Source organism: Rhagoletis pomonella, unplaced genomic scaffold (assembly GCF_013731165.1).
Source record: "Rhagoletis pomonella isolate Grant_MI unplaced genomic scaffold, Rhpom_1.0 Rhpom_scaffold_00004, whole genome shotgun sequence".
Lineage (NCBI taxonomy): Eukaryota > Metazoa > Arthropoda > Insecta > Diptera > Tephritidae > Rhagoletis > Rhagoletis pomonella.
The window spans coordinates 11,233,905-11,261,641 of NW_023458558.1; the positions used below are offsets into that span (position 1 = coordinate 11,233,905).

General features: G+C 34.4%; 2 protein-coding genes across 2 annotated transcripts; one reads left to right on the top strand and one right to left on the bottom strand.

Moving 5' to 3' along the window:
* Window positions 1–4,998: 4,998 nt before the first annotated feature.
* On the bottom strand, window positions 4,999–27,653 carry LOC118737000. Its single transcript, XM_036467223.1, has 6 exons — window positions 27,383–27,653; window positions 27,245–27,297; window positions 26,655–27,172; window positions 23,783–23,901; window positions 23,622–23,705; window positions 4,999–5,017 (listed from the first exon to the last, which is right to left on the bottom strand). The coding sequence occupies exons 3-6, from the start codon at window positions 26,796–26,798 to the stop codon at window positions 5,014–5,016; spliced, it is 351 nt and encodes a 116-aa protein (XP_036323116.1). The 5' UTR covers window positions 26,799–27,172; window positions 27,245–27,297; window positions 27,383–27,653; the 3' UTR covers window positions 4,999–5,013.
* Window positions 11,349–12,096, top strand: LOC118736999. The gene is made up of 2 exons (XM_036467222.1): window positions 11,349–11,785; window positions 11,850–12,096. The coding sequence occupies exons 1-2, from the start codon at window positions 11,530–11,532 to the stop codon at window positions 12,008–12,010; spliced, it is 417 nt and encodes a 138-aa protein (XP_036323115.1). The 5' UTR covers window positions 11,349–11,529; the 3' UTR covers window positions 12,011–12,096.
* Window positions 27,654–27,737: the final 84 nt, after the last annotated feature.

Consider the following 27,737-nt stretch of genomic DNA (forward strand, 5'->3'; position numbering starts at 1 on the left):
TACTGATGTTTTTAATTTAACCTTTAAATTTTGACTTTATAAAGAAAAATATTTTTTTACTAATTTAATTTTTAGGAACTCATTAAATTTTTTCCTTTTTGAATTTAATTTTCTATTAATTATTAGATGTTATTGTTTTAAAAAGAAACATGTTTTTTTAATAATCATTTATTTTTTTTTTTAATTTTTAGTTTAAGTGTTTGAAATTTACTGATATTTTTTAATTTTCGAAAAGTTGTTTATTCTCTTACTTCCGTGTTTAGTTTATTTTTTAGATTTTGGTGTTTTAAAAGACACACATTTTTTAATTTCATTTAATTTTTAGAAAACTTATTGCTGAAAGAAAAACAGAAAAACGTTAGACGTCCTCGTTAGCAGATATTTAAATTATTAGTCATTCGAAAGACTGAAAAGAGCTTTCTAGAGCGACTTTTGGCCTTCGAAAGACGGCGGTGAATTGAAAGCCAGTTGCCAGAATTGTCCTGTAAGTATGCCGTAATGGGTGTGTCAGCGCATTTGAAAGTGCAAGTAAATTGCAGCAATCGACGAAGCTCACTATCTTATTACGCCGAGTTGTGGAAAGTTTTCCACTTCCCAAGGCAAGATTTAGAACGGTCACAAACACCAATCTACATATTTTATGGGTATGGAATGAATGCAAGAATGCCTGTAGGAAAACTGAACTGAAACTGAATTTCAAAAGTATCTACGCCGTTACTTGAATTTTTGAGTACTGTAATTCCTATCGTGCTAGATAAAGCCAAGGCTCCAAATACAATAAATCTTTGGCGGTTTGAAACTAAGGAATTTCCTTGCATGTATGTAAACTTTATAAAAAAAAACATAATGCATAAAAGGCGCTAAGCGCAACGCGCGCAATGCTTCTTTGCTATCAGCGTGTTGGTGATAGCGACAATCAAACGTAGAGTGGCGCGACGATTTCAAAATAGCCAATGCAGATACAACACAAAGTTGCTTGCAAGCAGCAAGCATACATACATATGTATGTATGTATATATTTACAATAAAATAAATAAGAAAAAATTGCAGGATAGTGTTAATTATTCATCGCATAGCAGTTGTCATCCGGTGCCGTTGCTTATTTCATATATTGTTTTTTTTTTTTTAGGTGAGGTTAAGAGTTATTATGCCGCCAAAAGTAGCTGCGATATTTACTAAGCAATAAAAAATAATAATAACACATAAAAACCTATATGCAAGCATTAAATAAACGCCAATTTTTGAGAATGTTGAAAAAGGTCAACCGACGCTGGCGTTCAATGCACTCATGGGCCGATTCATTCACATCGTAAATTATTATTACTAAAGAATTTTAAATCAAAAGGTGCGCATACAAACAGAAAGTTATGTATTTATTTGTGTAAGTATGCAAACAAATAAATAATATGCGTATAGATATACTTTAAAAAGGCTAAGTGAAATTGGTTTTGCAATGATTCAATTGCACCGCAACTTAACTTTACACATTTTGGTATTTACTTAGTAGTGAAAGAGGTCAAAGAATTTTAAGGAAAATTACTTCTAAAAGGCAAAGAGTCAACACTTCTGACGCATCTTGGAAGAGCTAGAGGTTCTCGAACTGACCTGTCCTCAAGCACATTACATTATAGCGTAATTTTGCATCTGCTTGTATTTCCTGCATGCGTTCCTAAAAGCATAAACAGACGGCAGCGTTGATCCGTATCAACTCGGGAATTAACTGCAGTTGATCCGGATTAAGTCCGAGTTAGCTGCTTTTGTTTCCTTCGTTATTATGATTTTTGTGGACCAGACTTAAAAAGGATATGCAAGAAGAAAGCATATACATACAACAACTTTCGAGTCTCGTTCTCATGTTTTGTTTTTGATATTATATTCTTTTGAATCGATTGAATTTAAGCACATTGAGATATTTATTTTTATCAAAAATTGCAAATAATACTAATTTTTTCCACAGGGATATACTTTGGATCCTTGGCTACAAAACTTCGGTTATAAAACTGTGCCCTTACGTGCCTCTTTTTGGCGCTGTAGCCACCCCCAATCAAGTCGTTTCTCTTCTGTGCCAACTGAAGTCGATTAAGAATAACAATTGAGGTCGGCTCCTCCTGCACTTAGTCTCCCCATCGTAGAGGACGCCCTTTTCTTCCTCTGCTATCAGTGGTATCCACTATTCACTACTATTTAATACAAATGCATATACAGTGGCGGCGGCAGAAATAATAGACTCGTCGTACTTTGAAGAGTTTTGGCTATATTTCTTTAGTTTATTTTATGTTTAAAAAGGGGATTTATATGGTGTTTGTTGTATAACTAGCCAGGCTTTTATAAAAAAGAAAAATATTTAGCATAATATAAACCAAAGAAATAGAGCCAAAACTCTGCGAAGTAAGGCGAGTCTATTATTTCTGCCGCCTCTGTATATGCGTATGTTTTAGTGGAATGACTTAAAAGACTATAAAAACTTTCTTTGAACCAAAACGGTCAATTATTATTCGAACTATGAAGCCTTTAGCTCGCAGTTGAAAGCTTCATTTGCAGTATATGTACATATATATTTTTTGCCATTTTCTTTTTTGCCCCTTACGTTTAATAGTTGCCTAAAAACACTTAAAAAATGAGGTGTGAAACTTCCTGAAACACAATCAAAAAATATAGAAAAACTCGCATTTTGCATACATACAAAATAAATGCATTTTTTATTATTTGCCAACGAATACGCGACAATCCATAATTGGACACTGCCCACCTGTGACGACGCGAACTGTTGTGTTGCACTAAAAGTGGAAAGGAGTAAAGTGCAATCAGGATGATAATGTTGCAAAAAAAAAATGAAACCATAAACAGAGAAAAGTATATATTTTTACAACTGGCAATGCTGCTAGCCATATAGCCTGTAGCCGTAAAAATCATACGTATGTATGTATGTATATATAAAAATTGACAATTTAAACAGGCAGTAACTGCATCAGTACAAATTTAAGGGGCCATTATTTTAGTAAATCAAAAAGGTTTGGCATTAAGCACTTAATAAACAACAAACAATATTCGTAAGTACTCATAATCAATTCATATTGCACTTTCTACGAAAAGGAAAAGTTTATACATATATGTATAAATTTTGCAGCTTGATTTAGCATGTAGGTGGAGTAATAATAATACTATGTACATACATACGTAGTTGTGAAATTGTGTGGGTCGCGCGGTGAAACTTCAGAAATTCAGTGACACACGTCAGCAGTGAAATAAAAGAAAATATTACATGACACATACATATTTAATCGCCGTCTGCAAATAAGAGAAACTAAAGGCTGTCTATCAGCTCCTCGTTTAGATCTATCATTTACTCAATTTTCCTAACGACCAGACCAGAGCTTCAATGCCTTCTGATCCAGCTTTCCATGGAAGGCGAAAAATTACACGAGATAATAGTGACGCAGTACGAATTTCTCGTGACTCGTAGACACTCACCGAGAAGTATGTTGTCATCTGCATTCGAATGGCTGGGTTATTCGAACATATTACAATTCGGTTGCCAAAGAGAACATCTTATTGAAACAGACATGGCTACGAGTATTTATGTATTTTGAAGTTTTCATCACTTGGTCGACTGTTATGCCATTAAATGCGAGTTTAAATACGCTTAGGTCTTTTCAAATGATCGATTCGACATAGAACCTTTAAGCTACAGTTAAAAATCGATTGCAATCGCGAATCCGCAGTTCCAGTAAGTCGTGGAATGTGGCCAAAATCGATCGATTTGGCGATGATGCTGATGACCCATCCGTGCAATAAAGCTTATCAGAACAAGATATATGTATGACACTCACAGTTTTTACTATTTATTTTATCATTTTTTAAACTTAATTATTCTTTTATAACAACAACCGTATAAATCCAATTTTCAATCAACAAATCTTCGTAAACTTTCGAGCTTTTAAAATAAATTTCTTTTAAATATGTGGAGTATGTAGTTTTAAGTAGGTGGGACTTCCCGTTAATTTTTGGCAATTATTTTTTTTTTTCTTTGTTGACGATGTTAGTCATTTAGTCATTTTCTTCCTATTAAGTATGTTCGACGATTTTTTTTTTAATATGGAGAAAATGAGCAACACCTTAAAAAAAAATTAAAATAAACTCTGCAAACCATTTTTTCAGACTATTCTGAATCGAAGAGAAATTTAAAAGAATTCGTAAAGATCTCATCCGATTTTTGCCGAGATTTCTAAAATGAAATAAACTGTACACACTGCGATTCTTTTACGAAATTTCGGATGCTGCTATGTGAAGAATCTTTTCAAAATTTTCTTTATTTTTCGTACAGAAACTTCTTTGCGAGTTCGTGTCAACCACTTCATATAAGTTTCTTTGAAGATTCGTAAAAAAATCTTGAAAGAAATGAGATACTCCTAAAGATTTCGTTAAAATTTCGGGAACTTTGGTTTGCAGGGAAATACCAAAAATCAACAGTAAGCCGCAGCAACTTTAAACATGCACTTTATACTACTAAAATTGAATTTAAAAGAAATTTATTTAAAAAGCTCGAAATTTTTTAATTTTTTTTACTATTACATAAAGATTGAAACTTGGATTTATACGGTTTTTGTTAAAGAATAAGTTATGTTTTCATAAAAAATAAAATAATTAAATCTAAGAAATAATAAAATAAATAGTCAAAACTTGTCTGATAAGCACTATATGTGTATGTAGTACTTACTCCTAAGGCCGGTTGTTGACAACAAAATTTGTCGACATATTTTGACAGAGGTTTTCTATATTTCACCTATGCCGTTATCGAAAATATTATGGTTCCAAAACTGACAGATAGCCAATACAGCAGCACATATCTACTACTGAGACCCTATTCTGATCTAAATCTGTTTTTTTTTTGCGCATTTTGACAATTAATCAACGACGAATGTCATTGAGTTTTACATAGACTTCTCACGATTTCTTATTGTAATCACTTACGAATTTGTATTTTTCTTAGAAGTACTGAAATGTTGAGGGTACTTACCTAAAAATAGAAAAAAGAAAGAAAAATTGTTAGAATATAATATGTAATTATAAAAAGTTTAATACTGCATAAATAAATTAAGTACACTAAAACACATTTGAAATTGGTTTCGCGAGACATATTGGTGGTGTTGTCCCATGGATCATTAAAATGCCACCTGCACTGCTTGCAAGACATGAAACCCATTTCAAGCCAGTATTTAAGCGCTATCGTCGTAACTTGATTAAACACCTAAAATTTTTAATTTATTTTTAACAAATTTTTTTTCCATACACAACTGACCTAATTTGTATGCACAACTATTTTTGCAAAAAATAAAAAGAAAAATAACAGTAAAAAAAAACCCTTCATTTGTACCGCCAAAAGTAGGAAATCAGTGTTAAGCAACCTTCCCCTTTATTCCCAAATGAGCATTGATGGAATTCCACAGAGTTTTGCTTTATTAAATTTAAGACCTAATTTAAATAACGCGCATTCTTTGCAATTCCAAAAGGGTATAGTATTTATGTCAATGACAGCTGCCACACGCAACATTTGCAACATCATTCATACATTTATTTTATGCAATTGGCATTGCTCTATACAACAAAGAGGCAATGCAAGGCATTTTTGGTCAGCACTTCTGATTGTATGTAGTTGCCGCGTTGCATTGCATTAATATGCATGAGCAGTACCAAGTGAATGAGGCAAAGGATAAATTAAATTAAAGAAGTTGACAATTTGTATGTTAAAAGTAGCGCATAAACTTGCAAAGAAATTAATATAATAAAATACTTAAAAAAGTGAATTATGCAAATGTTGGGAGAGCATTTATTTTAAGGTATGCAGCTGGTGGAGAGTTTATGAATGTACCCGTATTTAAAAATCACTACGCATGTGCTGAATATGCCTTTAGCATGGTAAAGATTTGAGAAAAAAAAAAGAGACTTTACAAAGGTCGATAAAATTGGATTGAAATGAAACGGTATTGTGTGGTAGGCCGGAAACCCTAAGATCGATTTTCCAACAACTCAGGCATAGTGGCGTATTGTACTTAAGGCCTGGAGGGATAAAAGGGGACCAGAAAATAGGTGATCTTGGGCAAGATTACCATTTTGCAAACGTACCAGACTCTGAGGCTCAGTTTCAGCCTGTCGAAGACCGGACAGCTGTAGAGAAAATGTTTTATACCATCCCCGTCCGACATTGAACGCCGACAGGGCTTTTGGGACTTATCCTGGACTCCAAGCTTATGTGGAGGGCTCAGGATTAAAAAATATAGCAAGGCGAGCTCACTACAGGGGTATACTGACGACTTTAGAACACCTGAGGGGATTGAAGCGGGCGTTTATGGCCCCAGACTGAAGCTTTCGGTGCCCCTGGGAATCTTTCATAGCGTCTTTCAAGCGCAGGTCTAAGCGATCAATCTGTGTGCTGAGATAAACATTTGAATTAATTAACGAAGCGAGAGGCTACTAATTGCGAGCGATAGTCCTTTCCTTTACTTTTCAGAAACTTATTTTTTACTTTTTTTTTAATTTAATTTGTTATTCTTTTGTTAATTCTATTTGGTTTTAATTACTTAGATTTTATTGTTTTAAAAGTAATGCCAAGACCTTCTCGTTACCAAATCATTTTGATTTTTAAGATTTTTTTTAGGCCGGGTGTATATTTTATATGAAAGAAGATACGCAACACCCGACTTTAACTGTTTACTTTTTCATACCAAAATTTAATGGGCTACAAAACTACTTACTCACCATTTTTCTAAGAAAACGAATCAAAATATTTTGAATTTCGATGAAAATTTCTTCAGTTTTACCGATTTTTTTTATGATATTAAAAAAATTATTCTTGCATTTTTTCTGTTGAATGAACTATACTTTTATAAAACAAAGAAAAATTTGGTATAGAAAATAGACGTTAATAAAATCATCAAAACATCGGCGTTTACGTATTTTTAATTCGAACTGCATGATATTATTGTTGAATTGATTTAATCGAGGTTTTGAGAAATACTACTACTTTGGCAGTCTTTGACCAGGAATCGAACTGATTCTTTTTTTTTTTGTTTGTTTGAGAATTAATCACTCGACTCAAGTAAATGAAGAATTGATATTAAAAACAACTATCGTTAGATTTATTTATTTTTTTAACTTATTTAATTGCTAATTTAAGGTTTTTGATTTTTATTTTTCGCGTCATTTTTTATTTGATTTTGTTAATAATCCTAAAGCAGAATCCGATTAGTATAGCTACCTATTTCAGACGACTTATATATTTGTGACTAAAATCTACCCAAAAATACATTATTTCTCATTCATTTGTTAAGAAATAAACAATACCGATAACCGTCTGCATTGCAATAAGTGTCATCATCCTCCGTGCAGCGAGGTGAATCGGCATTCAAATCTAAAACTTCCAAACTGCTTTTGCTTGTATAACAAATACAATGCATGCCGCAAATTGTAAACTTTATGACTGACTACTCAGCTGGCGGTCAGTAGTTGAGGAAAGTAAAAGATTATTACCGCGAGTACAAAAAAAAAAAAGAGTAGTAAATTTATTTATGTAGCATGGTAAGTAAATAAATTTCATCAAAAGCGCCAGGGAGCCACTGAATGAATTTGAATGCATGTGGTATTAAGTACGTAAGTGTTCATTGTGGTCATTTGTGAGCCGGCAGCAAAGAAAAGCGACATGTTGTAACAAATTAAGTTGACATTGATGCTGACTACATTGGCAATAAGGAAGTTGTAGTTGCTATAAATTTAATAGCAAAACAAATATTGAACTTGTAGACAGTAAAGTGCGTCGATTTGTGGACTTACAACAAATGTCGACTTGATACGGGATAGCAAACAAATTTTGGGGGTGGCAGGTGGGAAAATCAAGTTGCATAGCCACAGAAATTTTCGAAAATTTATTTGTTTAAGAAATAGTAAATAGTATATTGTTGTTATGGTGACTACTTAGGATAGGTGATACCACCTTAGCGAGCTCTTTATTCCGTCCCTCAGTTCGCCGTGAGGTAGTCACTGTTTTACCATAACCCAGCGTTGAAAGTCGCAGATGTCCACAGAGCGAGATCAGTATTTAATAAAAAATAATAAAACGTGACCTAGCCAGAGTTCGTTTAAAATCCTCCTACATTCGACAGCCACTTTCATGGAAGTGTTGCTGCCCTGTAGAGATTAAATCGCTGCTTGGCTGTCAGAATAGATGGTAACGGAATTGTTTAAAAGTTTCGAAGTTTTGACCAATCCGTAAAGATGGCGGTAGAACCTGGATCTTAGTCTGCGCGGCTTACCCAGTCGCTTCTGTTTGGAATTCTGTAGGCAGAACTATTGTCGAAGCAAAAATTGGGTTGGTGTAATCCTGGCTATGTAGGGTTACTGGAATGGTGTCCAGAATTTTTTAGTGACCGAATCTAAGAGCACTCCATGTGTGAGTCGCATTCAATCTGGTCCTGAAATCTCTACAGACCTTTCAGACACACTTTTCTTTTGCCTTGACCCCGACGAAACGGCACGTTTCCCGAGCAAATCGTTAAGTTGAACTTAACGGTAGCTCTTGATAAGACTAGCTAAACTAGGGCTGGGCTTACTAGTGCCGCTACAACAACAACAACGAAAACTTCGGGGCCAAGAATGCACTTTTGAGAAATCAAAATTTACAGCCATGATGTATAACTACGGTGACCATCCGTCCTTTATTTTAAAGGACAGCGCTTTATTTTAACCCCCAGTCCTTTATAATTGGTTTCAAAATAAAGGACGCCTTTTGTCTTTTATTTCTTAAACTGTCCTTTAAATCGGCTCTGAATTTTTCAATGGTGAATTTTTAAACTCAGAATATGAAAAATAAAAATATCCCGTATAAAATATAATGAAAACTTTCGCCAGTTTGTTTCGCACACCACTTAAGGGTTTCTAGTTAGTCGGTAATCTTTGTACAATCTATAAAGCACATGGAAAGTTGTGCCCAGGACCGTGTTGCACGTAAGCCCCCTGCTGCACAGTGGTTCAAAACTGGCATTCATTCACTTCATTTTTCACTTAATTTGATTAATATTTATTTTTTTTTATAATTTTGATTTCTGAATTTTAATTTGATTATATTAAATTTTTTAAACAAAAATACAGAAAAAGTAGCAATTGTGAAGAAAATGTATTCTCCTGTTCCAGTTAATAAATGTTACATAACAAAAACTGGTTGAAAACAATTGTATGGTTCTCCCAAACAAAAAAATACACAAACAAAAAATTTTGAAATGTTATAAAAAAAATGCTCACCAAATAAATATTTTGTTTTTTTTTGGTTTTTAGTAAAAATTGCCTGAAAAATGAAGGCGCCGGTGGATGATGGGCATTGAATTCCATTTTTGAACCACTGTGTCCTGGCTTCGTCGTGCAGTATGAATTATGGTGGCGAAGTCCTTGAAAGGGATTTGGCTTCATTTTTCGCTACAGCAGGGGAACTTATACAATTAAATAATTCATTAACTGGTAAATATTTGATATAAATTACGATATGGGCAAGATACTTTTATCATACAACTTGTATGTGCGTATTCCCAAATCATTTTGAAAAAAAATGTCCTTTATTTTACGTTGGTTAATATGGTCACCGGATGTATGTATAACACAAAATATAGTACATACATAGTATGTACATATGTATGTACCCTTGTGGTCAGCTGATTAAGTTAAGTGACATTTGTTGAGTGTTTTCTCCCTTATAAAGTATGCTCGACGATTACATACTTTTATATGGTGAAAAATTTCTAGCACCGTCAGCAAAAAAAAATACTAAAAAAACGAAGCGATTTTCTAGCGTTTTACTATTTGTTTTTTAGCCTACTAAAATTTACTTTAAAATTGCATACCTTAAATTTTTCTAAAAATTTTTAATACGTTCAAAATTTGTAGGTGTAATTTTGTTAGTTTGTTGAATTTTTATAATTTTCGTACGAAGTTTGAAAAGTGGATTTATGATTAGATACATAATGTGCCAGACATTCATAAAAAAAATATAAACATTAAATAAACAAAATAAAAATAACCAAAACTTGTCAAATCGTCACCTAACTTAATCAACTGACCACAAGTGTATGTACATATGTACATTAGACTGGGTCGAAAAAAAAAGTTGCTAATGTCCGCCCCTACATTTAAAGATTATGTTGAGAGGGTTCTGGAAAAATTTTTTTTTTTTTTTTTAACCCTCCGAAATACAGCCGAAATGGTTTTTTCGTTGTAACTTGGTTATTTGACGGCCGATTTTTAAAATTGATATGTCATTATTTTTGTCTTGAGAAGCTTCACTTTTCGTTCTTATGTCTTTTTAAGCTTTGAAGTCGCGTTCGCATGATAAGGGCAGAAACAAAATTTTACCCCCCCTAAAGTATATTTTTTTCCTTACCAAACGAAAGTACTTAAAAATTCAAGAAAATGTTGCCTTCAAACTATATTACTAAAATAATAAACAAAGGAGTTATAGCACTTTTAATATCACAGGTCAACATGAGTTTCAGATGTAAGTATAATAACACAGTACAACAAAAATTGATTTTTTTTATGCAACAGAGTAACCTAAATTTAAGGATTATGTTGAGAGGATTTCGAAATTTTTATTTTATTTTTTTTTTAACCCTTCGAAATACAGCCGAAAAGGTTTTTTCGTTGAAAGTTGGGTATTTGACGGCCGATTTTTAAAATTAACATGTCATCACATTTCCTTTTAAGCTATGAAGTCGTTTACCCATGGTTAGGTCAGCTAACAAAATTCGCCCCCACATATATATAAGCTATAAGCTGTGATGGTACAGCTGTCAATACTGGATATAAAATTGGAGTAAATGCACAAATGGAACGTTATTTACAAAGGCCCTTGCAGTGGAATGTGTGTTTGTTACATTTCAACGAGTTGCCTCTAAAAAAGTTGTTAACGCATTATATTGGCAAGCAGAAAGGACCTGGTGTTTGGCCAGGGGTGTTGGGGTCTGAAATGATGACTTGCACCAAATACCCGGTAGGTTGTCCACACTATAATAGTTAATGTTATAAACAAAAACATATATTTTCCTTATCAGGTTGTAAGTGGTTTTGAGGCTATTGCTATGGGAGTTATTCCTGAAAATATTGGCTCTTGGGAATTACGCAATGATCAGCGTTATTTATTTGATATGGTTTAGGCAGTAAATAATGGTGAATGCGATGAATATCTCGCTAGTAAGAGCCCCGGTCCCGTCAGTACAGCTCGGTGGCTTACAACAGCTTCCAGGTTACTTCGGGTATATGTTTCCAAAGAAAGCCCGTCAGCGGAGTTGCGAAACATGGTAGTTTGTTGTGAAAGTTTATGCACCATTCTGGTTTCTTGTAAAGAGCCAGCCACAAGCAATTCATGGAAGTAGACACGTTTTTAAGTATATTTGCTGGATACGCGAACTATCAAATGCTGTTCAAGCCATTATACGTTCAGCTATAGAAAATAATGCATATTATTTTCACCCAGAAAATATATTATTAGCCATGATAACCGACGCTGATCCAGAGATACGTAATGATGGGTACGAAAAAATCAAAACAGCACGTCAATATCCACCAGCAGGGCTTCGCGTGTTCAAGGTCCCAAAGCGTGGCGTAATAAACTTTGAAAGTAAGTCGTATGTCAGCATGATCGATTGGAGTCAGTTTAAGATTACGGAACCCCCTTGTGTGCAGTTCTACCCAGATAGTGAACTTACAATGTTTCAATTTTCGGAAAATGAAGTGATAAATATCCCAGGTAAATATCTTCAAACTAAAAACTTCACGGGTCTTATAGTACTTTTAAATCATTTTTTTTTTAGAGTTCCTCTGTCATTCCCAGAATACCGAACGGTTTGTGCGTGTTGTTAGTGAGTCTGCAAGTGCTGTCACTGATGAAAAGCGCCTGGGCCACATTTTTGCAAAATTAGAAAGCCGAGACCAATATAAAAGCCTTGATTCGCGCCAAAATTTGCTTAAGTAGCAATAAATATTGTAAGTGAAATAACTTTTTTGTTGATTATTTTAGTAATATAGTTTGAAGGCAACATTTTCTTGAATTTTTAAGTACTTTCGTTTGGTAAGGAAAAAAATATGCTTTAGGGGGGGTAAAATTTTGTTTCTGCCCTTATCATGCGAACGCGACTTCAAAGCTTAAAAAGACATAAGAACGAAAAGTGAAGCTTCTCAAGACAAAAATAATGACATATCAATTTTAAAAATCGGCCGTCAAATAACCAAGTTACAACGAAAAAACCATTTCGGCTGTATTTCGGAGGGTTAAAAAAAAAAAAAAAAATTTTTCCAGAACCCTCTCAACATAATCTTTAAATTTAGGGGCGGACATTAGCAACTTTTTTTTTTTGTATGGGGACCGACCCAGTCTAATGTACATGTATTTTACTAAAATATCAAGCTTTCCATGAAGTGCATCATTTTGTTAAGTGTCAAATGACAGAGAATGCCGCAAACCCCAAATAGACAGGAAAACCTATTACAGCTAGGTAATAAAATATTAAACTACTTTTTTTAGATAGTAAATAAAATGTGCAAAATGTGTGTAAAATGCCGGATAGAGCAATTGAATGTAATCTGTTTGATTAAAAGATGTACATAGTGTCGACCACACATGTCCAATGTCATGGGCCGTTTAGCGAAATATCCCACAGTAACGCGCAAAGCGAGGAGGGAAACAAAAAAAAAACGGCATTGTGGTTAGGAATTTTAATATTAAAATTAAACAAGTAAATGCATAGTACAAATGAAATTCGTCGCTCTTTTTTGAAACGGAAAAAATTTGAAAAAAGAAATAAAAAATAAAAAATTTGCTATAAAAAGTTGCTTGATGTTTGCTAAAAACTACGCAAAAGTGAATTAAAAGGGAACAATGATTCACAAAGTACTTTTCGGGTAATGACTATGTAAATATGCAGTTATAGAAATGAGAAATAAGAAATGTTAATGCCAACAAATTATGTTATTATGTAAACATTTTGAGAAGGAAGCACACGCTTAAAATGTACAAATTCGCAAATTGTTAACTACAACACTCGAAGCGCCAATGTTCCCAACGGGTAAAATAACCCATGAAGAGCTAGCTATATTACATATTGGGGGTAAAATGTGTCAGTACACTTAAAGAGTGCAATATTTATTTTCATAACGGTAATATATTTATACGAATGCGAATGTGTGTATGCAAAGGTGATGAATATGGCAAGAAAGAATAACAGAATTTTTGGCCAAGTGGCGGAACAAACCAAGCCAAACAAACAACCAGCCAAAGACTGGGTCATTGCCTACAGGCAAGTTGTAGTCATCACTTGAGCAGCTTTCAATAGAAAAGAATACTCCTTTAGTGCAAAAGCATTACATAAGCACAACTACGGCGAAGCACTCCATTACAAAGTATTCTAACTCTTACAGGCAATTGGAAATTTTCATACCTTTTTAAATAATAGCAAAAAACGTTTTTTTTTTTACTTTTGATTTAAATATATTGCGGTTAATAAATTGTCAGCATTGAATGAAAATGCGGAAACTTAAGAAGCTTACATTATTAACGATTAATTTAATCTAAATGTTAGCGGGAAGAGAGTAGCGCAAGGCGTATACACACATACGTATGCATGCTTTTACGCGCAATTTACAATGTAAAACCGCAAATGTAAAATCAATTTGAAATAGAATTATTACCCTAACGCAATGGCCCCAGGAACTGTAAACAAAGCGCAAGTGGCGACAGCGTCAGCAAGAAAAGCTGATTAGCGAATGTAGATAGCGTCGCTACCTTCATGGTGACTTGGCGTGAGGGAGACCAGTGCATGCAAAGCATTGCAAAATAATTAAATAAATTTATTTACTAGTCTTATTAGCTTTACAGCGTCAACAAGACTACTTACCCATTATAATTAAAAGTAATTACACTAGTACATCGTCTTCGACAAGGCATTAGATTTCTTCATTAGATTTCCAGTAATAATACCCAATTGTTTAATTAACCATTTTTAATACTAAAGATTTTTTATTGGTCCCTCTATTGATTTTCTGGGGTTTTTGGCGGACCTATAAAATATAGTTACTACAAAAAAATGGTTAAATGGTCTAAATATTTTTCGATTTCAAAATATAAAATAAGGGTATATTTTTTCGACATAGCTCAATGCTAGGGATGAAAGCATTAGAATTCCGACGTTACTTTTCCACATGCATTTCTGGACCACCCTAATGTAGTTACTTCGAACAATGATGACAAATACTTCTCTGTTTGATATTGGCTGCAGTGAAACCAAGAATTCGTTTCAGAGCACAAGTAGGATATTATTTCAGCAGTAGCAACTGCGCACTGTGTTCTATATTGCAAAAAATAAAATGACAAAACGAGAACAGATAACAAAACAAATGTAAAGCTTTTAATCTAGAGAATTTAGGAAAAATAGTATTGGTGGATAAAGGAAATACCTTGACCTTTAATATGACCTTCGAAAATAGAAGCTTTTACATTTCTTCTTTTTTTGCTTGAAACCCGATTCGATGAACTTTTTAAAAAGTTTTAAACACACATTTTTGTTGTTCTTGGGTCAAGGACTGTCTATTCTGCGAATGATACTACTTTAAAAAGTACCGGTTTTGAACCGGAAAACCGTTTTTTTTTTTATTAAATAACGAACCAAAATTTTCCACATATGTTCGATCCGAACCGAAAACCGTACCACTTTTCATAAAAGTATCGTTTCAACCAATTTTCAATAGATAAATTTACCCACTTTTTCAATTTGTTAAATATGTTAATACATACTATATGTTTGTTTACTATGTGGCAATATCACATGTAAACTTGCGCGTTTTTTTTTCTCACTGAACCGTTGAACCGAACCAAAACCCCGGTTGAAAGACCAAAAAACCGCTTTTGCGAACCATTCCAAAAGTGCAAAAACCGCTGAACCGAATCGACCAATGATTTCATCCGGTTCACGAATAGAATTCATAACAAGTAATTTTTTAGCAAAAAAAAACCGACTTCAACTCCCATATAAAAATTTATGATTATCGTTAATTTCTTCAAGATCCAATGATCGCATTAGTATGGAACCACCTTCGAGGTAACAAACCACTTTGGAGGTCTACAAAAAAATAATTATAAAAACCAGTTAACGTGGTAAATATAAAGTTATAGGTACATAAAAAAATAAAATAAATATTCCGACGAATTGATAACCTTCTCCTTTCTTTGAAGCCAGTCAAAAACCTATCAGTCATACGGTTTGGGTTAATCAATTCAAATATCACAAACAGGCTCTAATAGATTTAACAAATATCTGAGATTTTTAGGAGCGGATAAGAGTAAAAAATATTGTGATGCGGTTATTGGAACAATTAAATACATACAGTGACTCAAACAAGTGACCATGTGTTGATTTTTTTTCTAATATTCGCAATGTGTTTTAAATTATTATTTTTTTTTATTTGGCTCAAAATTGTGTAAATTTTTAATAATTGCTTTTTTTCTGATGATTTTTGCCCTTTTTTCTATATAAGCATAACTTTCTTATGGAATAAAATGCACGAGACAGTTCACAACAAAGTTTCAAAAATTCAACGCCAATTTTTGTAAACTGCAATTGTTATCTATGTATAAAAAAAAAACGCGAAAGGCGTCACCAATTCCTAAAAATCAACGGAATTTTTCAACCGGTTGAAACTTGCACTTCATTGTGCCTATAAAAAAAAAAATATTACTTGAAAAATATTGTGAATATTAAAAAAAAATCAACACGTGGTCACTTGTTTGAGTCACTGTGTAAGTACACACTAGTGTAAGCATACATACATATGTACATATGGATGTACATTGGGCAAATAGTATGTATATGTGCATATATATAAATTAATCATTAATGCAATAAATGAAACAGCAAACAAAAAAAAATAATATGCCAAAAATATATATCGCATATACTTGTAAAAAACCTACAATTTACACAAAAGTCAGTGGCACAAAAGGTAAATATGCCATAAAAGGAAACAGCGTACGGCAAGATGACAGGATATATCTCTTTAAGAATGCTCAATAACAACGGTAATGAAAGAACTTGCTGATTTTTACGACTAGCCGGCAACAAAGCCAACTCAATACACGCGATATCTACTACAGCAAAGGCCATAAAAGTATACCCAGTCGGCAAAAAATGTTGCAAGAGTCCTTGAGTTTATAGATAAAGTGAAGATATCATTCCACGTAAAAAAAAATTAAGAAGTAAAAGAAAATAGCTAAGAATAAGAAGTATTTGTCGGAAGTTTGTTAGGATAACGATAAACTTTATTTCATTTCTATAGATGCAGCTATTTTTTCTTCATATCATCAAAATTAAGGACTTTTTTTTAGAAAAGTAAGTATGCCATTTTATTCCTGCAAGCCTACTTTCAAAAAATATTTTATAAGACAAAAAAGTAACCAGAAAGTCCTGAAAATGACGTTTTATTATTATAGAGAAGACCGACAAGTTTAAGAAAAAATTTTAAATTTTATTTGTAATTTATTAAGCCAACTCTATAACTAACAATGCCAGGTAAAAAACAATTTGGCACAGAATTAGTGTAATTTCGATACCAAGTTTCCACGATAATCAGCTTCAATAAAAGAACAGAGTTAAACTTGGTTAAACTACCTCACCAGAGATGAAGTGAGCAAGCAAACCACTAGGGAATAGGTTATGTTCTTTCAATGTAACCTAGTTTTTTTTTACTACTTTTACCAAATATTGCCTTATCCTGCTGGAGTATGAAGCTTTGTTTCCGAGCACTTGCTAAAAAAAAAAAAAATAGAAATGCAACAAAGTGTAGAAAATCACTGAAGTTGAGGAGTGGATACCTTTTAAAATACAACTTTCATCTTCACAACCATTTTCATTAAAGGACAAACGCAAGTTGTTTATGGTGGTCATGCAATTTTTGTTGTTTTTCTGACAACACAAAAAGTTCGTACAGCTTTGACCAGATATACAATAACTCAGGCGCGTTCGGTTACGCTAATGTGACTGTCCACATTTCTTTGTTCATGACTGTGCCTGCACACAAACGACTTGGCTTGTTGTACTTTGCATATTCATGTCGCATGCAGCATGCCGACAGCGACAAGAATTGGCTTCAGTAGCTACAGACAAAACAGATTCAACATTGACAAGACAATCGAACTGTGTCGGTGGAGATGTTGCGAACATGACTGAATGGCAAAACCGTACATATATACAAAAGACGTGGCATCAAAATATCTTGTATATGTATGCTTGTGTAGATTTTTATTTTTGTAAAAAAATAAAGATGTAAAATATCGATTAATAAAGACGTTAATGCGCATATTGAAGATCGAAACGGAAAAAAGTATACATACCAAAAAAAAATAGATTTGAAATAAAAGTATTAAAAACGAAAAAAAAATTCAGAACTTGATAAAAAATTAACAGAAAGATTTATAGAATTATTTGCAATGAAATCGTCACCAATGCTGCTATGTTTTTGCTAATACATTTTTCCCCTTTTTTGATTGCTACTTCTCATTTTTAAAACGCTAAAAATTATCATATTTTAACTAAAATCATGGTATATATGGCATATGGCAAGCCCACTGCTACCTTTAAGGAGTGCTGGCTTGAGAGAGAAGTCCCCAGCCGCCGAGAATAATTTCAGCTGCCAACAATAAATCTTGGTTTAACATAAATTAAGCACAAAAGCAGACAATACCCGCAAGGATTTTATTTTTAGCACAATTAGAACACCAGTCAGCCAAGTAACTGTCGCTTTGCAACACTGGCGTGTATTAATTCCAAAAGAACCCTGCATTAATTTAAAGAAGAGCTAAGAACAGAGCAAAGAAACCAATATACGAGTGAATAGCTTGGTTATATGGCCAGAACGAGCTACCATTTATGGCGGTGGCGGTGACGGCCAGACGATTGCAAGCAGGCAAGCAGAAGAACCAAAATGCGCAGTTAGTTGCAATCAAAGAACTCGAAACTGATTACAAATTACAAATAATACAGATAATACAAGTACTGAAATAAAACGTGCTAAATGAACAGTGGCTAAGGGGGCAGGAGAGTTTTATAATAATAAAGCAACTGCGAGTTTCCATTTTTGGCAAACAATAAAACAGAACAGGAATAGCACTGATTGTCTGATGATGAAGGAATAACAATAGGCTAAGAGCCAACACAAAGTGCTTTGCCATGCGGAATAATAATACATATTAATACCATTTCTATTAAATGTTTTATTAAAAATGAGTTCCTATATAAAATTCAACTGTTTTGAAACTGTATACAAGCAGAAATCGAAAACATAATTACAACAACACAAACAGCGCGACTCATCTAATGCTGCCGCGCTGCCGGGCTGCCGCAAGCCGTGCAGGGGCGTGTGTAAAACTGTCAAGACGGCATTAATGTGCATTAATCATCATAGCAAACTGACGAAAACGCGGTGGCAGTAACCATCATTGACAAGACTTCCCAAAAACAAATTGATGAAGCGCGGATTTTCCCAAAATAATGCAAACATTACGACACTTCAAAAACATTATAAAAACAAGCGGTTTGTTGCAAAAACACCCAAATGAAACCATTTCAAAAATTGTTCAAGCCAATCTGTCATCCTCATTTTAACAAAAAATTAAGTTGCTTAATTAACTGAATTAGCATGCTACATAGATAACTCACTCTTTTAGCAAATACCGAAATCAAAAGTTAAAAAAAAAAATAAATCTCATTAATGTGTGTCTACAATCGCAAGTAACGCACCACTCAACCAACAATTGACATTTGTTGCGTCAATCAAAGAAAATCATTCATGCCAAACCGCATGGTTTCCTACAATGTTGACAAGTGGGCGCGTATTGCGCTGAATTGCACAAAACAACAGGCTAAGAGGAGGTGGCAGGCAAGACACAAAAATAGGCAAGTGAGCAGAACAAAACTGTTTAGATATTAAAAAAAAATTGACATGTTATTAAACAAACATTGACAGAAATATTGCAACGTCACGCTACTGGCGTTGCACTCTTTACCGCTACAAATTCCGAGTGATTCGGGGCAACACAAAATTGTTCACACACAAATGTCTGGCAATCATCATTTTTGCTGGTAGGTGGCTGTCAAAAGGTCGAATTTCAAATGCAACCGAGTTAAGCCAAGCACAGCGGATTTGGTAGCAATGAGGTTGAGGGTCTTCCAATGTTTGTCTTTTCTTTTTGCAAATGACCTTGATTTCTAATCAAAATCTTCGATGTACTACAGCGCCCACGCCATCGCAAGCGGAGTACACAGCAGTACGCATGGTACAATGCATGAATAATTTCAAATTCAATTGAAATTTAAAGTTTGGGTAAGTATTGTAGTGTGGCGAGCAGTCAACAAATAACATTGCGTTTGTCTTGATATTTGCGAAGACGGTTGTCATAGCCAAAAACAATTAGGTATCGCAAGACATTAGCAAAAAAAAAACAAAAAGAAACCATGAAGTTGTAACTTTGAATGTCGCACTGGCATTAACCTTGTCATATTTGGTGTAAGCGGCACACTAACTGACATATGACACAGAGTATTAGTGAAATCGTGGGGGTATTGGAATCGTGGGTATTGGCATTCACGTTGTTAGATTTAAATAGAAAAGAGAACCGATAGCAAATTCTGTCTGTTATTTATCCCCCAAATTGGCCTCCCAACACGTTTTCGTGGTAAGTGGAGATTGCGCTTCCACTTCTTCGCCATGCAGTGAGTTTCGGTATCCAGATATACGCGGTGGAGCCGTGGTATCGTTCTGCACGTATCGTTGTGGTCTTTTGATTTGCGACAGTCAAAAAAAATGCTGCCATAAAAGCTTGCCGATGTGTTTTACCTCCGAAAAAATGTCAAATAATCATTTTGATCGATGGTGACGATACGTAGTTATCTAGAAAAATCTTAGGGCCAGTTTTTCAGTGCACGGCCGTGATTTAAACTCCCTTTAAATGCCCAATCTGGCTGGTTTTAACTAAGATCAGCCAATCAAATGTCAGTCAACTGTTCAATTTAAACTCTGTTTACTTAAACTAAGTTTAAACTAGCACTAAAAAGCTGGCCCTTACTCGTTACGTAGGTTAGGTCAGATTCAAAGGGCGCTTGGTATACGCTAAGATAGGCCGGCCTGCAACTTGGGCACTTGGTAATACCAAAGAGAAACCCCTACTCATCTTTTAACCTATTCACGGAGTCAGCAAATCTAGTAAGTTGCTGTATGCTGCTCATCTTTGCCGCTGCGTTTAGATCACTGATGGGCATCGCCTTGCCCATCGTTTAAAAATCCTGTACCGTCTTCTGCATAATACAGCGCATTCACACAATAAATGGCCTATAGATATGGGCTATTCATTGCCAAGGCAACTTATACAAAGGACTTTGAGGTGCGCTCCTATTCATTATTCGGGTCTGCCTAAAATAATGTGGCCTGTAGGTATCCCCATGGCTTTACTCTTTAACAAGAGAAGCTCTTGCGATTTTTTTACTTTTACTTTGTTATAAACCATGTGCTAGAGTATTCCCCGCGTTGTACGTATTTCCTTTAGGAAAAATTTCTCTGTCATGAGCTTGCTACTCTTCCCATACAATTATCAAAATAAAAATTAAAAAATTTCCAAGAAGTACGGATTAATTATTCCATACTCTATTTAAGGATTTTATTAATTGCAATTTCCGACAGTGCTACCTTTACAAATTTGTATGCTTACGCAAATGTATGTACGTATCTACAACTCAAAAACTACTTTTCATCTGCCGGAAGTGCACCAGAAGTAACACTTAATCGTGCATACGAACATCCAACGCACGTGAAATTCAGTAGAATTATTAACAAAAACGAAATCCTTTCTTCTCTTTGTTTACGACGATCTTAATCACAGTTCGACTTTTACACATTTGTGTCACCGAAGTGTGGGCGTGCATGCAGCTGTGATTAATTTCAGCAGAAACTAAAGCACAATCAGGACTTATATATTAAACGCGTGCTACTCAAGCGGAAAGTGGACATTAATTATATTTCCTTATTAGTCTCGTAATGCAAATACATATTTACTATAACAAAAAGCTTGTTTTACATACGTGCTATATAAATGGTTAGGCAGTGAGCGACGACTTGCAGGGTGCATGGAATTAAAACCACAGTAAAGACATTAATACTTGAGGATAAATATGTATGAAGACGGTCACCTTTTAAATTATTGTTTAAATAAAGAAAACAGTTAAGTTATTTTTGTTGTGATGCCATAAAAAGTGACAGCAACAACGCACGTTTCATATAAGACAAGCGAATGCAAATATTGCAAGTTATAGCAAAGTAAAACAATACAATACAATAAGAGGAAAAATGTAGAAAATTAAATCCCAAAACTTAAAAAAAAAGCAAACAATCAACCAACTTCAATACTAAGGCAATAATTCACAAAATAATAAATTCGCTGGAAGACAGTCAGCGCGCAGCCATCATGTTTTACTGACAATTTGCATATGTTTACACAACATGCCGTTCGGTCACTTGTAAATGAGTGTCCAAAAATGGCTATTGCAAAAATGCAACATTCATCTAACGAAAAGTGTGACTTTAGTTAATATAAATAAAGTGTATATCTATTAAAATCAGAAAAAGGTATATACATTAAGTATTTATATAAAACTATCATATGAACTATCATATTTAGAGCCAGTGCGAACAATATATTGATGCTCCACATTTTGCACACACACACACAAGTTAAACAGCTCAAACTGCTGAATCACTCAAAGACACTGCTACCAAAGGATTTACTGTTAACTTAAATAAAATTACGCAACCAAATGCATTTGCAGCAATGACTTCAAAACTGTCCACCCACTTCGTTTACAATGTACCACCAATTGCAAGGCAGATTTGGTTATAGGGAAGTACGCGATCATACATCATGTAGGCATCCCACATTGCTTCAGTCCATACAATTTCTCTTTTTTATTTGCCTTCAAATTGCGGTTAACGACTTCGAACGGCATTCAGTTAAAAAATAAAAATAAAATTACAAAAAAAAAAAACAAATAATAAAAAATGTTTAATGTGCAACCAATAATTCATGCATTTAATGCTCACCACTAAAAGAACTGTATCAAACTGAATTGTTGTTTTAAGCTCATGCGCGTATTCAATCCTTTATGGGCAAGTTATTTATATTATACAAGTATTATATGTATGTATGCATGTATCTACAACGCAATGCCGAAGATAAAAGCGCCTAAAAGTATGCAAAATCAAAAGATAAGCTCCTCTGAAGTGAGTACGGCTTGAACTTGGTAATGTATATGGAAATGCTCTACTGTTTTAAATTTGTTCATATTCGGTAAGGAATAGTTATATTTTAAAATTGTTTTATGCAGCAGTGGGTGTAATATAAAACTGTTTTGCTAAAGAAATTAGGATAGTTATCTAAACAGCTTGACCATGAGAACCAGTGTAGCCTATCTACACAAATACTTAACAGTATTTGACAATATAGTTAACGTTTTTTTATACCAATTGCACATAATGAGAAATATAAACCGTATTTTTCTCGGATTTTAAAAAACACATTTCTAGTTATGCGTTTTAGGCAACATCTATGTTTTATTTTTTCAACCAAGGCATTCTGGTACCCATGGTCTCATACATATTTATATGAATGAAAGGGTTATTATAACACTTGTTGAGTCTCATCTCTGAAATTCATTGCAGCTTTCCGTTTGCTAACATTTTCATATATAAATTATGAGAAAGCTAAGCGAAGGTTACTCTGGTTATGCATAAAAACTTGCTGTTAATGAATTTTCATAAGTCCTTTGCCTATTAACACCAACCAGGTCCGTATACATACAATTTATAAATAAATAAATATTCGCATATATACATATATACACTGGTCGTCCGATAATTATAAACGTTTTTCTTGTACCTATTTTTAACCGACTTTCAAAAAGGGAGGTTATCAGTTCGTCGGAATATTTTTTTTCCGATTCGACAATTCTTTTTGCATCGGAAGGGTAGTGCTTTTTGTTGGTAGTGTTGCTCATTTTCTCCCCATCCCAAAAAATTTTCGAACATTATTTGTATGAAAACAAACGCTTAACGTAGTCTGCTTTGAGTTATATGCTTTTCGTTGTAGCGTGCACCATATTTTCTTTAAAAAAATTAATTAAAAATAATAAATAAAAATAGATGGTGAAACCTTGTAGAAGAAAATCGTTTTAAATTATCGGGCCACCAATGCATGTATGTACAAATATACACCCCTATTGCTAGTGTCGATTAGTAGTAGATAAACGACTGTTATCCGATTATCGATTATCCGTGGTATTTTCAAAGTCGTTTTCTCGTTCAATAAGTGCGTTTAAAAGTCGCTCATCCTTCTACAAACGAATAGTTGTTGAAAGAGAAATTGACATTCACAATACCATGGACAAGCGATAATCGAATAAGAGTCGTTTATCTACTACTAGTCGACTCTCGCAAAAGGGGCGATAGTAAATATATGCATATTTTGCAATGGTATTAGTATAATAAAAACTTACGATGAGTCCTTTGATACATGCGAGCTGACGTCTGACTCATGGTGTCGTTTTTTGGCATCCGATCGTGTATATCTTGCGCGTGGTCTGCAAATGAAATTCGATAAAAAATCGTATTTATGTAACAGTTAGATATATGTGAATAAGAGTAAAGTTTCACTTACGGTGATGACGCATCCGTTTTCAAAGGTGATGTCTCTTCAGAATCGACACGTCTACGTTTATCCCTATGGGCACCTGATGAACGATCGTGGGAATGATGACGTCTGCGTGTCCTTGGCATCTATAAAGTACAAAAGCGTTAAATAGTGCATAAATCTAAAGAAAAAAATGTAAAGCTTAATGTCGGGACTGATAGCTAATTCACTGTAGCAGCGCATCAATTGCAAAGCTGCATATATAAAAAAAGATTTAATCGATTATGTGTGTGTAGTTGAAAATGCTCATTTTATTAATAAACGCATAGCTTTTGACGAATATCGGCAGCTGCGTGGCAGTACGTTTTATTAAGGTGCACATGCAAAATGCAACGTACCCATGAAGGAAATTCGGCGTAAAATAAGACTTATTACAAGGTGGCTAAGGTTAGGATAGAAAATGGAAATATTAAATAGATCGTTCAAGAAAAAAGCTGTTTAATACTATCGCACGTATGCCATTTAGTTGCTTATCGCGCAAAAACGGAGTAGGGGAAAATAATCATTAATATTTTAATTATTTTCCGTAGACAATGGCCATACATACTCATACATAATATGTAAGTATATACCCTGGGGGAAAAATTACTAGTTCTGAAGAGGTGCGCTTCTAGTACCCTGTGGAGAGGAAAATGTCTAGTTCTGAATTGGTACGCTTCTATTACGTTTAGACCCACTATTGATTCGCGATAAATCTCTTTTGCGTGCAAACAGGTGACGAATTTAAAACGACGATGTCGTAGGAAGTGGATATTGTCCCCCGCTGCATTGCCTTTTTATAGTTTGGAACCAGTCCTAAATTCGACACAGGGAACTAATTCGCCCTGCATGCTTTTTTCTCACTTTTCGTACTAATCGATTGATTTTTATTCAATTAGTTAATTCGACTAAATTCAATCTGATTACAGTCAATCGTGATTAAACAAATCATTAATCCTTAATTTGAGTAAGTAGATTTGGTGATCAGTATATTCATGCTGGAATTTTCCTGTGCACACGAAGCCAGTTAATCGGGTATGTCTAAGTCGGGTTTCTTCTTGAAGACCTATAGCGACAGACGTTTTACCAACTAGGTTTTAATATCCCTCTTTTTGGTTTTCACCTGGAGGCCTTTTGAGTATTTTCAAAGCAAAGTGTTTTCAGTTTTAAATACAATTTATTAGAATTAATGTGAATTTGAAAACACGTTTGAATACCTTTTGCTGTAACTGATTGTTTGTGGTTATTGGTTATATTCCAGAAGGTCCCGTTAATACCAACAAATTTTTGTTTTTTATTTGTATGAAGTACAGAAGAAAAGCGAATATGAACGAAAAAGCCGCCAAACAAATACTCATCTATTTAAAGTAAATTACCAGCTCCGCTCTGCAACCCTTTTTTGTAATTCCGAACCAGTTCTAAATTCGACAGATGAGATGTAGTTCGTTCAGCAGCCAGTTCTAAATTTGTTAACTAAGATATCAAAATATATATAAAGTTTTAGAAAAGGTGGACTCTGCAGCAACTTTTCGCTCCTATCTGGACGATATATAGTTCAGATAAGTTTAGTTTTTGCGAGTACTTTTCGGTACTTTTAAACTGGAGGGGATCTAGTTACTATCGGACTGGTTCGTTTTTGGCGATAAAGATCTAGTAAGGATCTAGAAATTTGGTTCACTAATTCGGGGTGTCCCTGCAGGGTATAAGTACATACATACATATGTACATGCATTGCATGCACCACAATGAAAAAGTACTTCGGTATTCGGTCTAGCTATTGGGATTAAAATTGCAAATATGCGAAAATATTATAAACTATTTTAAACTTTTCCAACTTTATTTGCGAAAGCTCCCCTTTGAACTAAAACCATAAATGGGGCTGTGGTGCTGGAATCAATGGCGAAAATTACTACTTATCAAAATGGTTTTTTGCATTTGTATCTTACTCGTTCTTTTACCTCTTTGCTTTCGGTTTCTTTCGTTTAGTTTACTTGGCAGATTTTTTACGTTTTTCTTCACACAATAAAAATAAAACTCGTTTTAGCAAACACCACTTAAGATTGATTTTTTGTGCACTTTTCTTTTGTGTAACGAGTGTATGGTTGTGTGCTCGGCGACAATGGCTGCTTGTTTTTGGCAACTTGAACTCAAAATATTAAAGTATATTGTTTTGTTTGTAAACAAAAGCACTTTTACTGAACGAAAACTGAAGAATTCACTTCAACTGATGTTCCGCACACAAGATATTAAACTTTTCACAAAATTGCAAATCTCGTGTTTTCCAAATGGTAAAATCTAAACACACCGTCCAATAGAGCGCAAGATTTTGTCAAATTCCAATCTGTGACGTCAAGCCATCTCGTGTTAAAACATCTTGCCGATAGGGGGAGCTCTAAGTATTTATTCACCACGCATAGAATATTGCCAGTACAAAAATATAGTGTAAATGGAAAAAACCTTTCCAGGATAAAATTTAAATCTATTAAAATTTGGAAACAATTCATTAATCATGTAAAGAATGATCTATTCTATATATTCTAATAATTTCTCGTAAATCTGTCCACCTATTTCTTATCTACGGCATTCCCTTTGCGAAACGCCCGTCCACCTGTGGTGATTATCTCTTGCGGCGCGCATTGTGCGGCAATTCAAGTATAAATATTAAGAGCCCATAAAATCAATTTAGCAACTTTTGTACAAACATTCACTCCATAAGCAGCGGTGAAATAATTTCTAATCAACCGACCGTGACCGATATGCACTAACGCCACCAATATCAAAGGCACTTTTTAGCTTGTGCCGCGCTTCAATAGCTTATGTAAAATTTACATTGTAAATGAAAAATAGTGATATCACTTACCTCGGGCAAGTTAATTGGTGAAGCTGGGTATGTGAGCGCTAAAAACGGCGAAGCAGGTAGATATAATCTGTTCCAAAGCGTATTCACCAAATTTGTAATGCGCTTCCAAGTTCTAATGGCCGGCTCCTGTATTCGCAAATACATCGACTCTACGTTCTAGCACTTTTTTCTCACGCTTCAACTCCAACTTGACTTGCTGCAATATTGCCACTATTGTGCGGCGTCCAAATTTATGCGGCGCGATGGTTTTATTTTGATTGCAATTGTTTTTCTCCTATTTTCAACGTTTTTCTGTAGATTTTTTTTTTCTTTTATACACGCCAACTTTCGTTTCTCTACACTTTATCACCTTGTTCGCGTATAAGCCCAAATGTCAAATGCTTGAAACTCGAACAGAAAGTTGTTTCATTTACGCACTTCGGGGAAAAGTCATTGGTTAGAAGGCGATGACTGCTGGTGGCGCTTTTGCATTGCTATAAATTCACCACACCTTAGGTAAATTAATCGGCAGCGTTACCCTATTGTTCAAGAAACTGAAGCGTTTGGCTTTTATCTAATCAAAACAAATGTTATATAGCTGTTGCACTCACACTTATCTGCAATGTGCGTTGCTTGTTGTTGTTAGGTTGGTGCGTGCAAAGGACTGTGAAAAGCGCATTAAAACTTTTGTTATCGCAACCGTTGCAGCTATGCATTTGCAACCAACTGCTGGAACAATAAACGCTTACCTTGTTGTTGGAATGCTTGCTTTTCCCACCTGCACGAAAACAGGGGAAAATCAAAGCGAAAATCTATGAAAGAAACTGGCGCAAGGCGAACCACTTCAAAGCAAATTGCAGTGTATTCTTGTAAGTACGCTATACGTTTTTAATTTACTCTTCAATGCACTAGGCCTACTCGACGATATGTGGAAGAAAATTTAAAACTTCAGATTGACAGCAAACAAAATGCAAGCGCTTTTTCGAAATTCTCTTGCCTCTTTTCATTTGCTGCTATGAATAGCGATGTTGGCTGTGGTTGAGTAGCCGTTGCGACATGGGAAGGTGTTGCCATATCAATTCTTTTCTCTTATCCGATATCCCA

Coding starts and splice junctions, on each gene's coding strand:
- LOC118736999 (XM_036467222.1), top strand. CDS start 11,530: ATGATAACCGACGCTGATCCAGAGATACGTAATGATGGGTACGAAAAA. Junction 11,786..11,849: donor TGAAGTGATAAATATCCCAG/GTAAATATCTTC, acceptor TTTTTTTTTTAG/AGTTCCTCTGTCATTCCCAG.
- LOC118737000 (XM_036467223.1), bottom strand. CDS start 26,798: ATGTATTTGCGAATACAGGAGCCGGCCATTAGAACTTGGAAGCGCATT. Junction 23,902..26,654: donor CACCAATTAACTTGCCCGAG/GTAAGTGATATC, acceptor TGTACTTTATAG/ATGCCAAGGACACGCAGACG. Junction 23,706..23,782: donor AAAACGGATGCGTCATCACC/GTAAGTGAAACT, acceptor TTTCATTTGCAG/ACCACGCGCAAGATATACAC.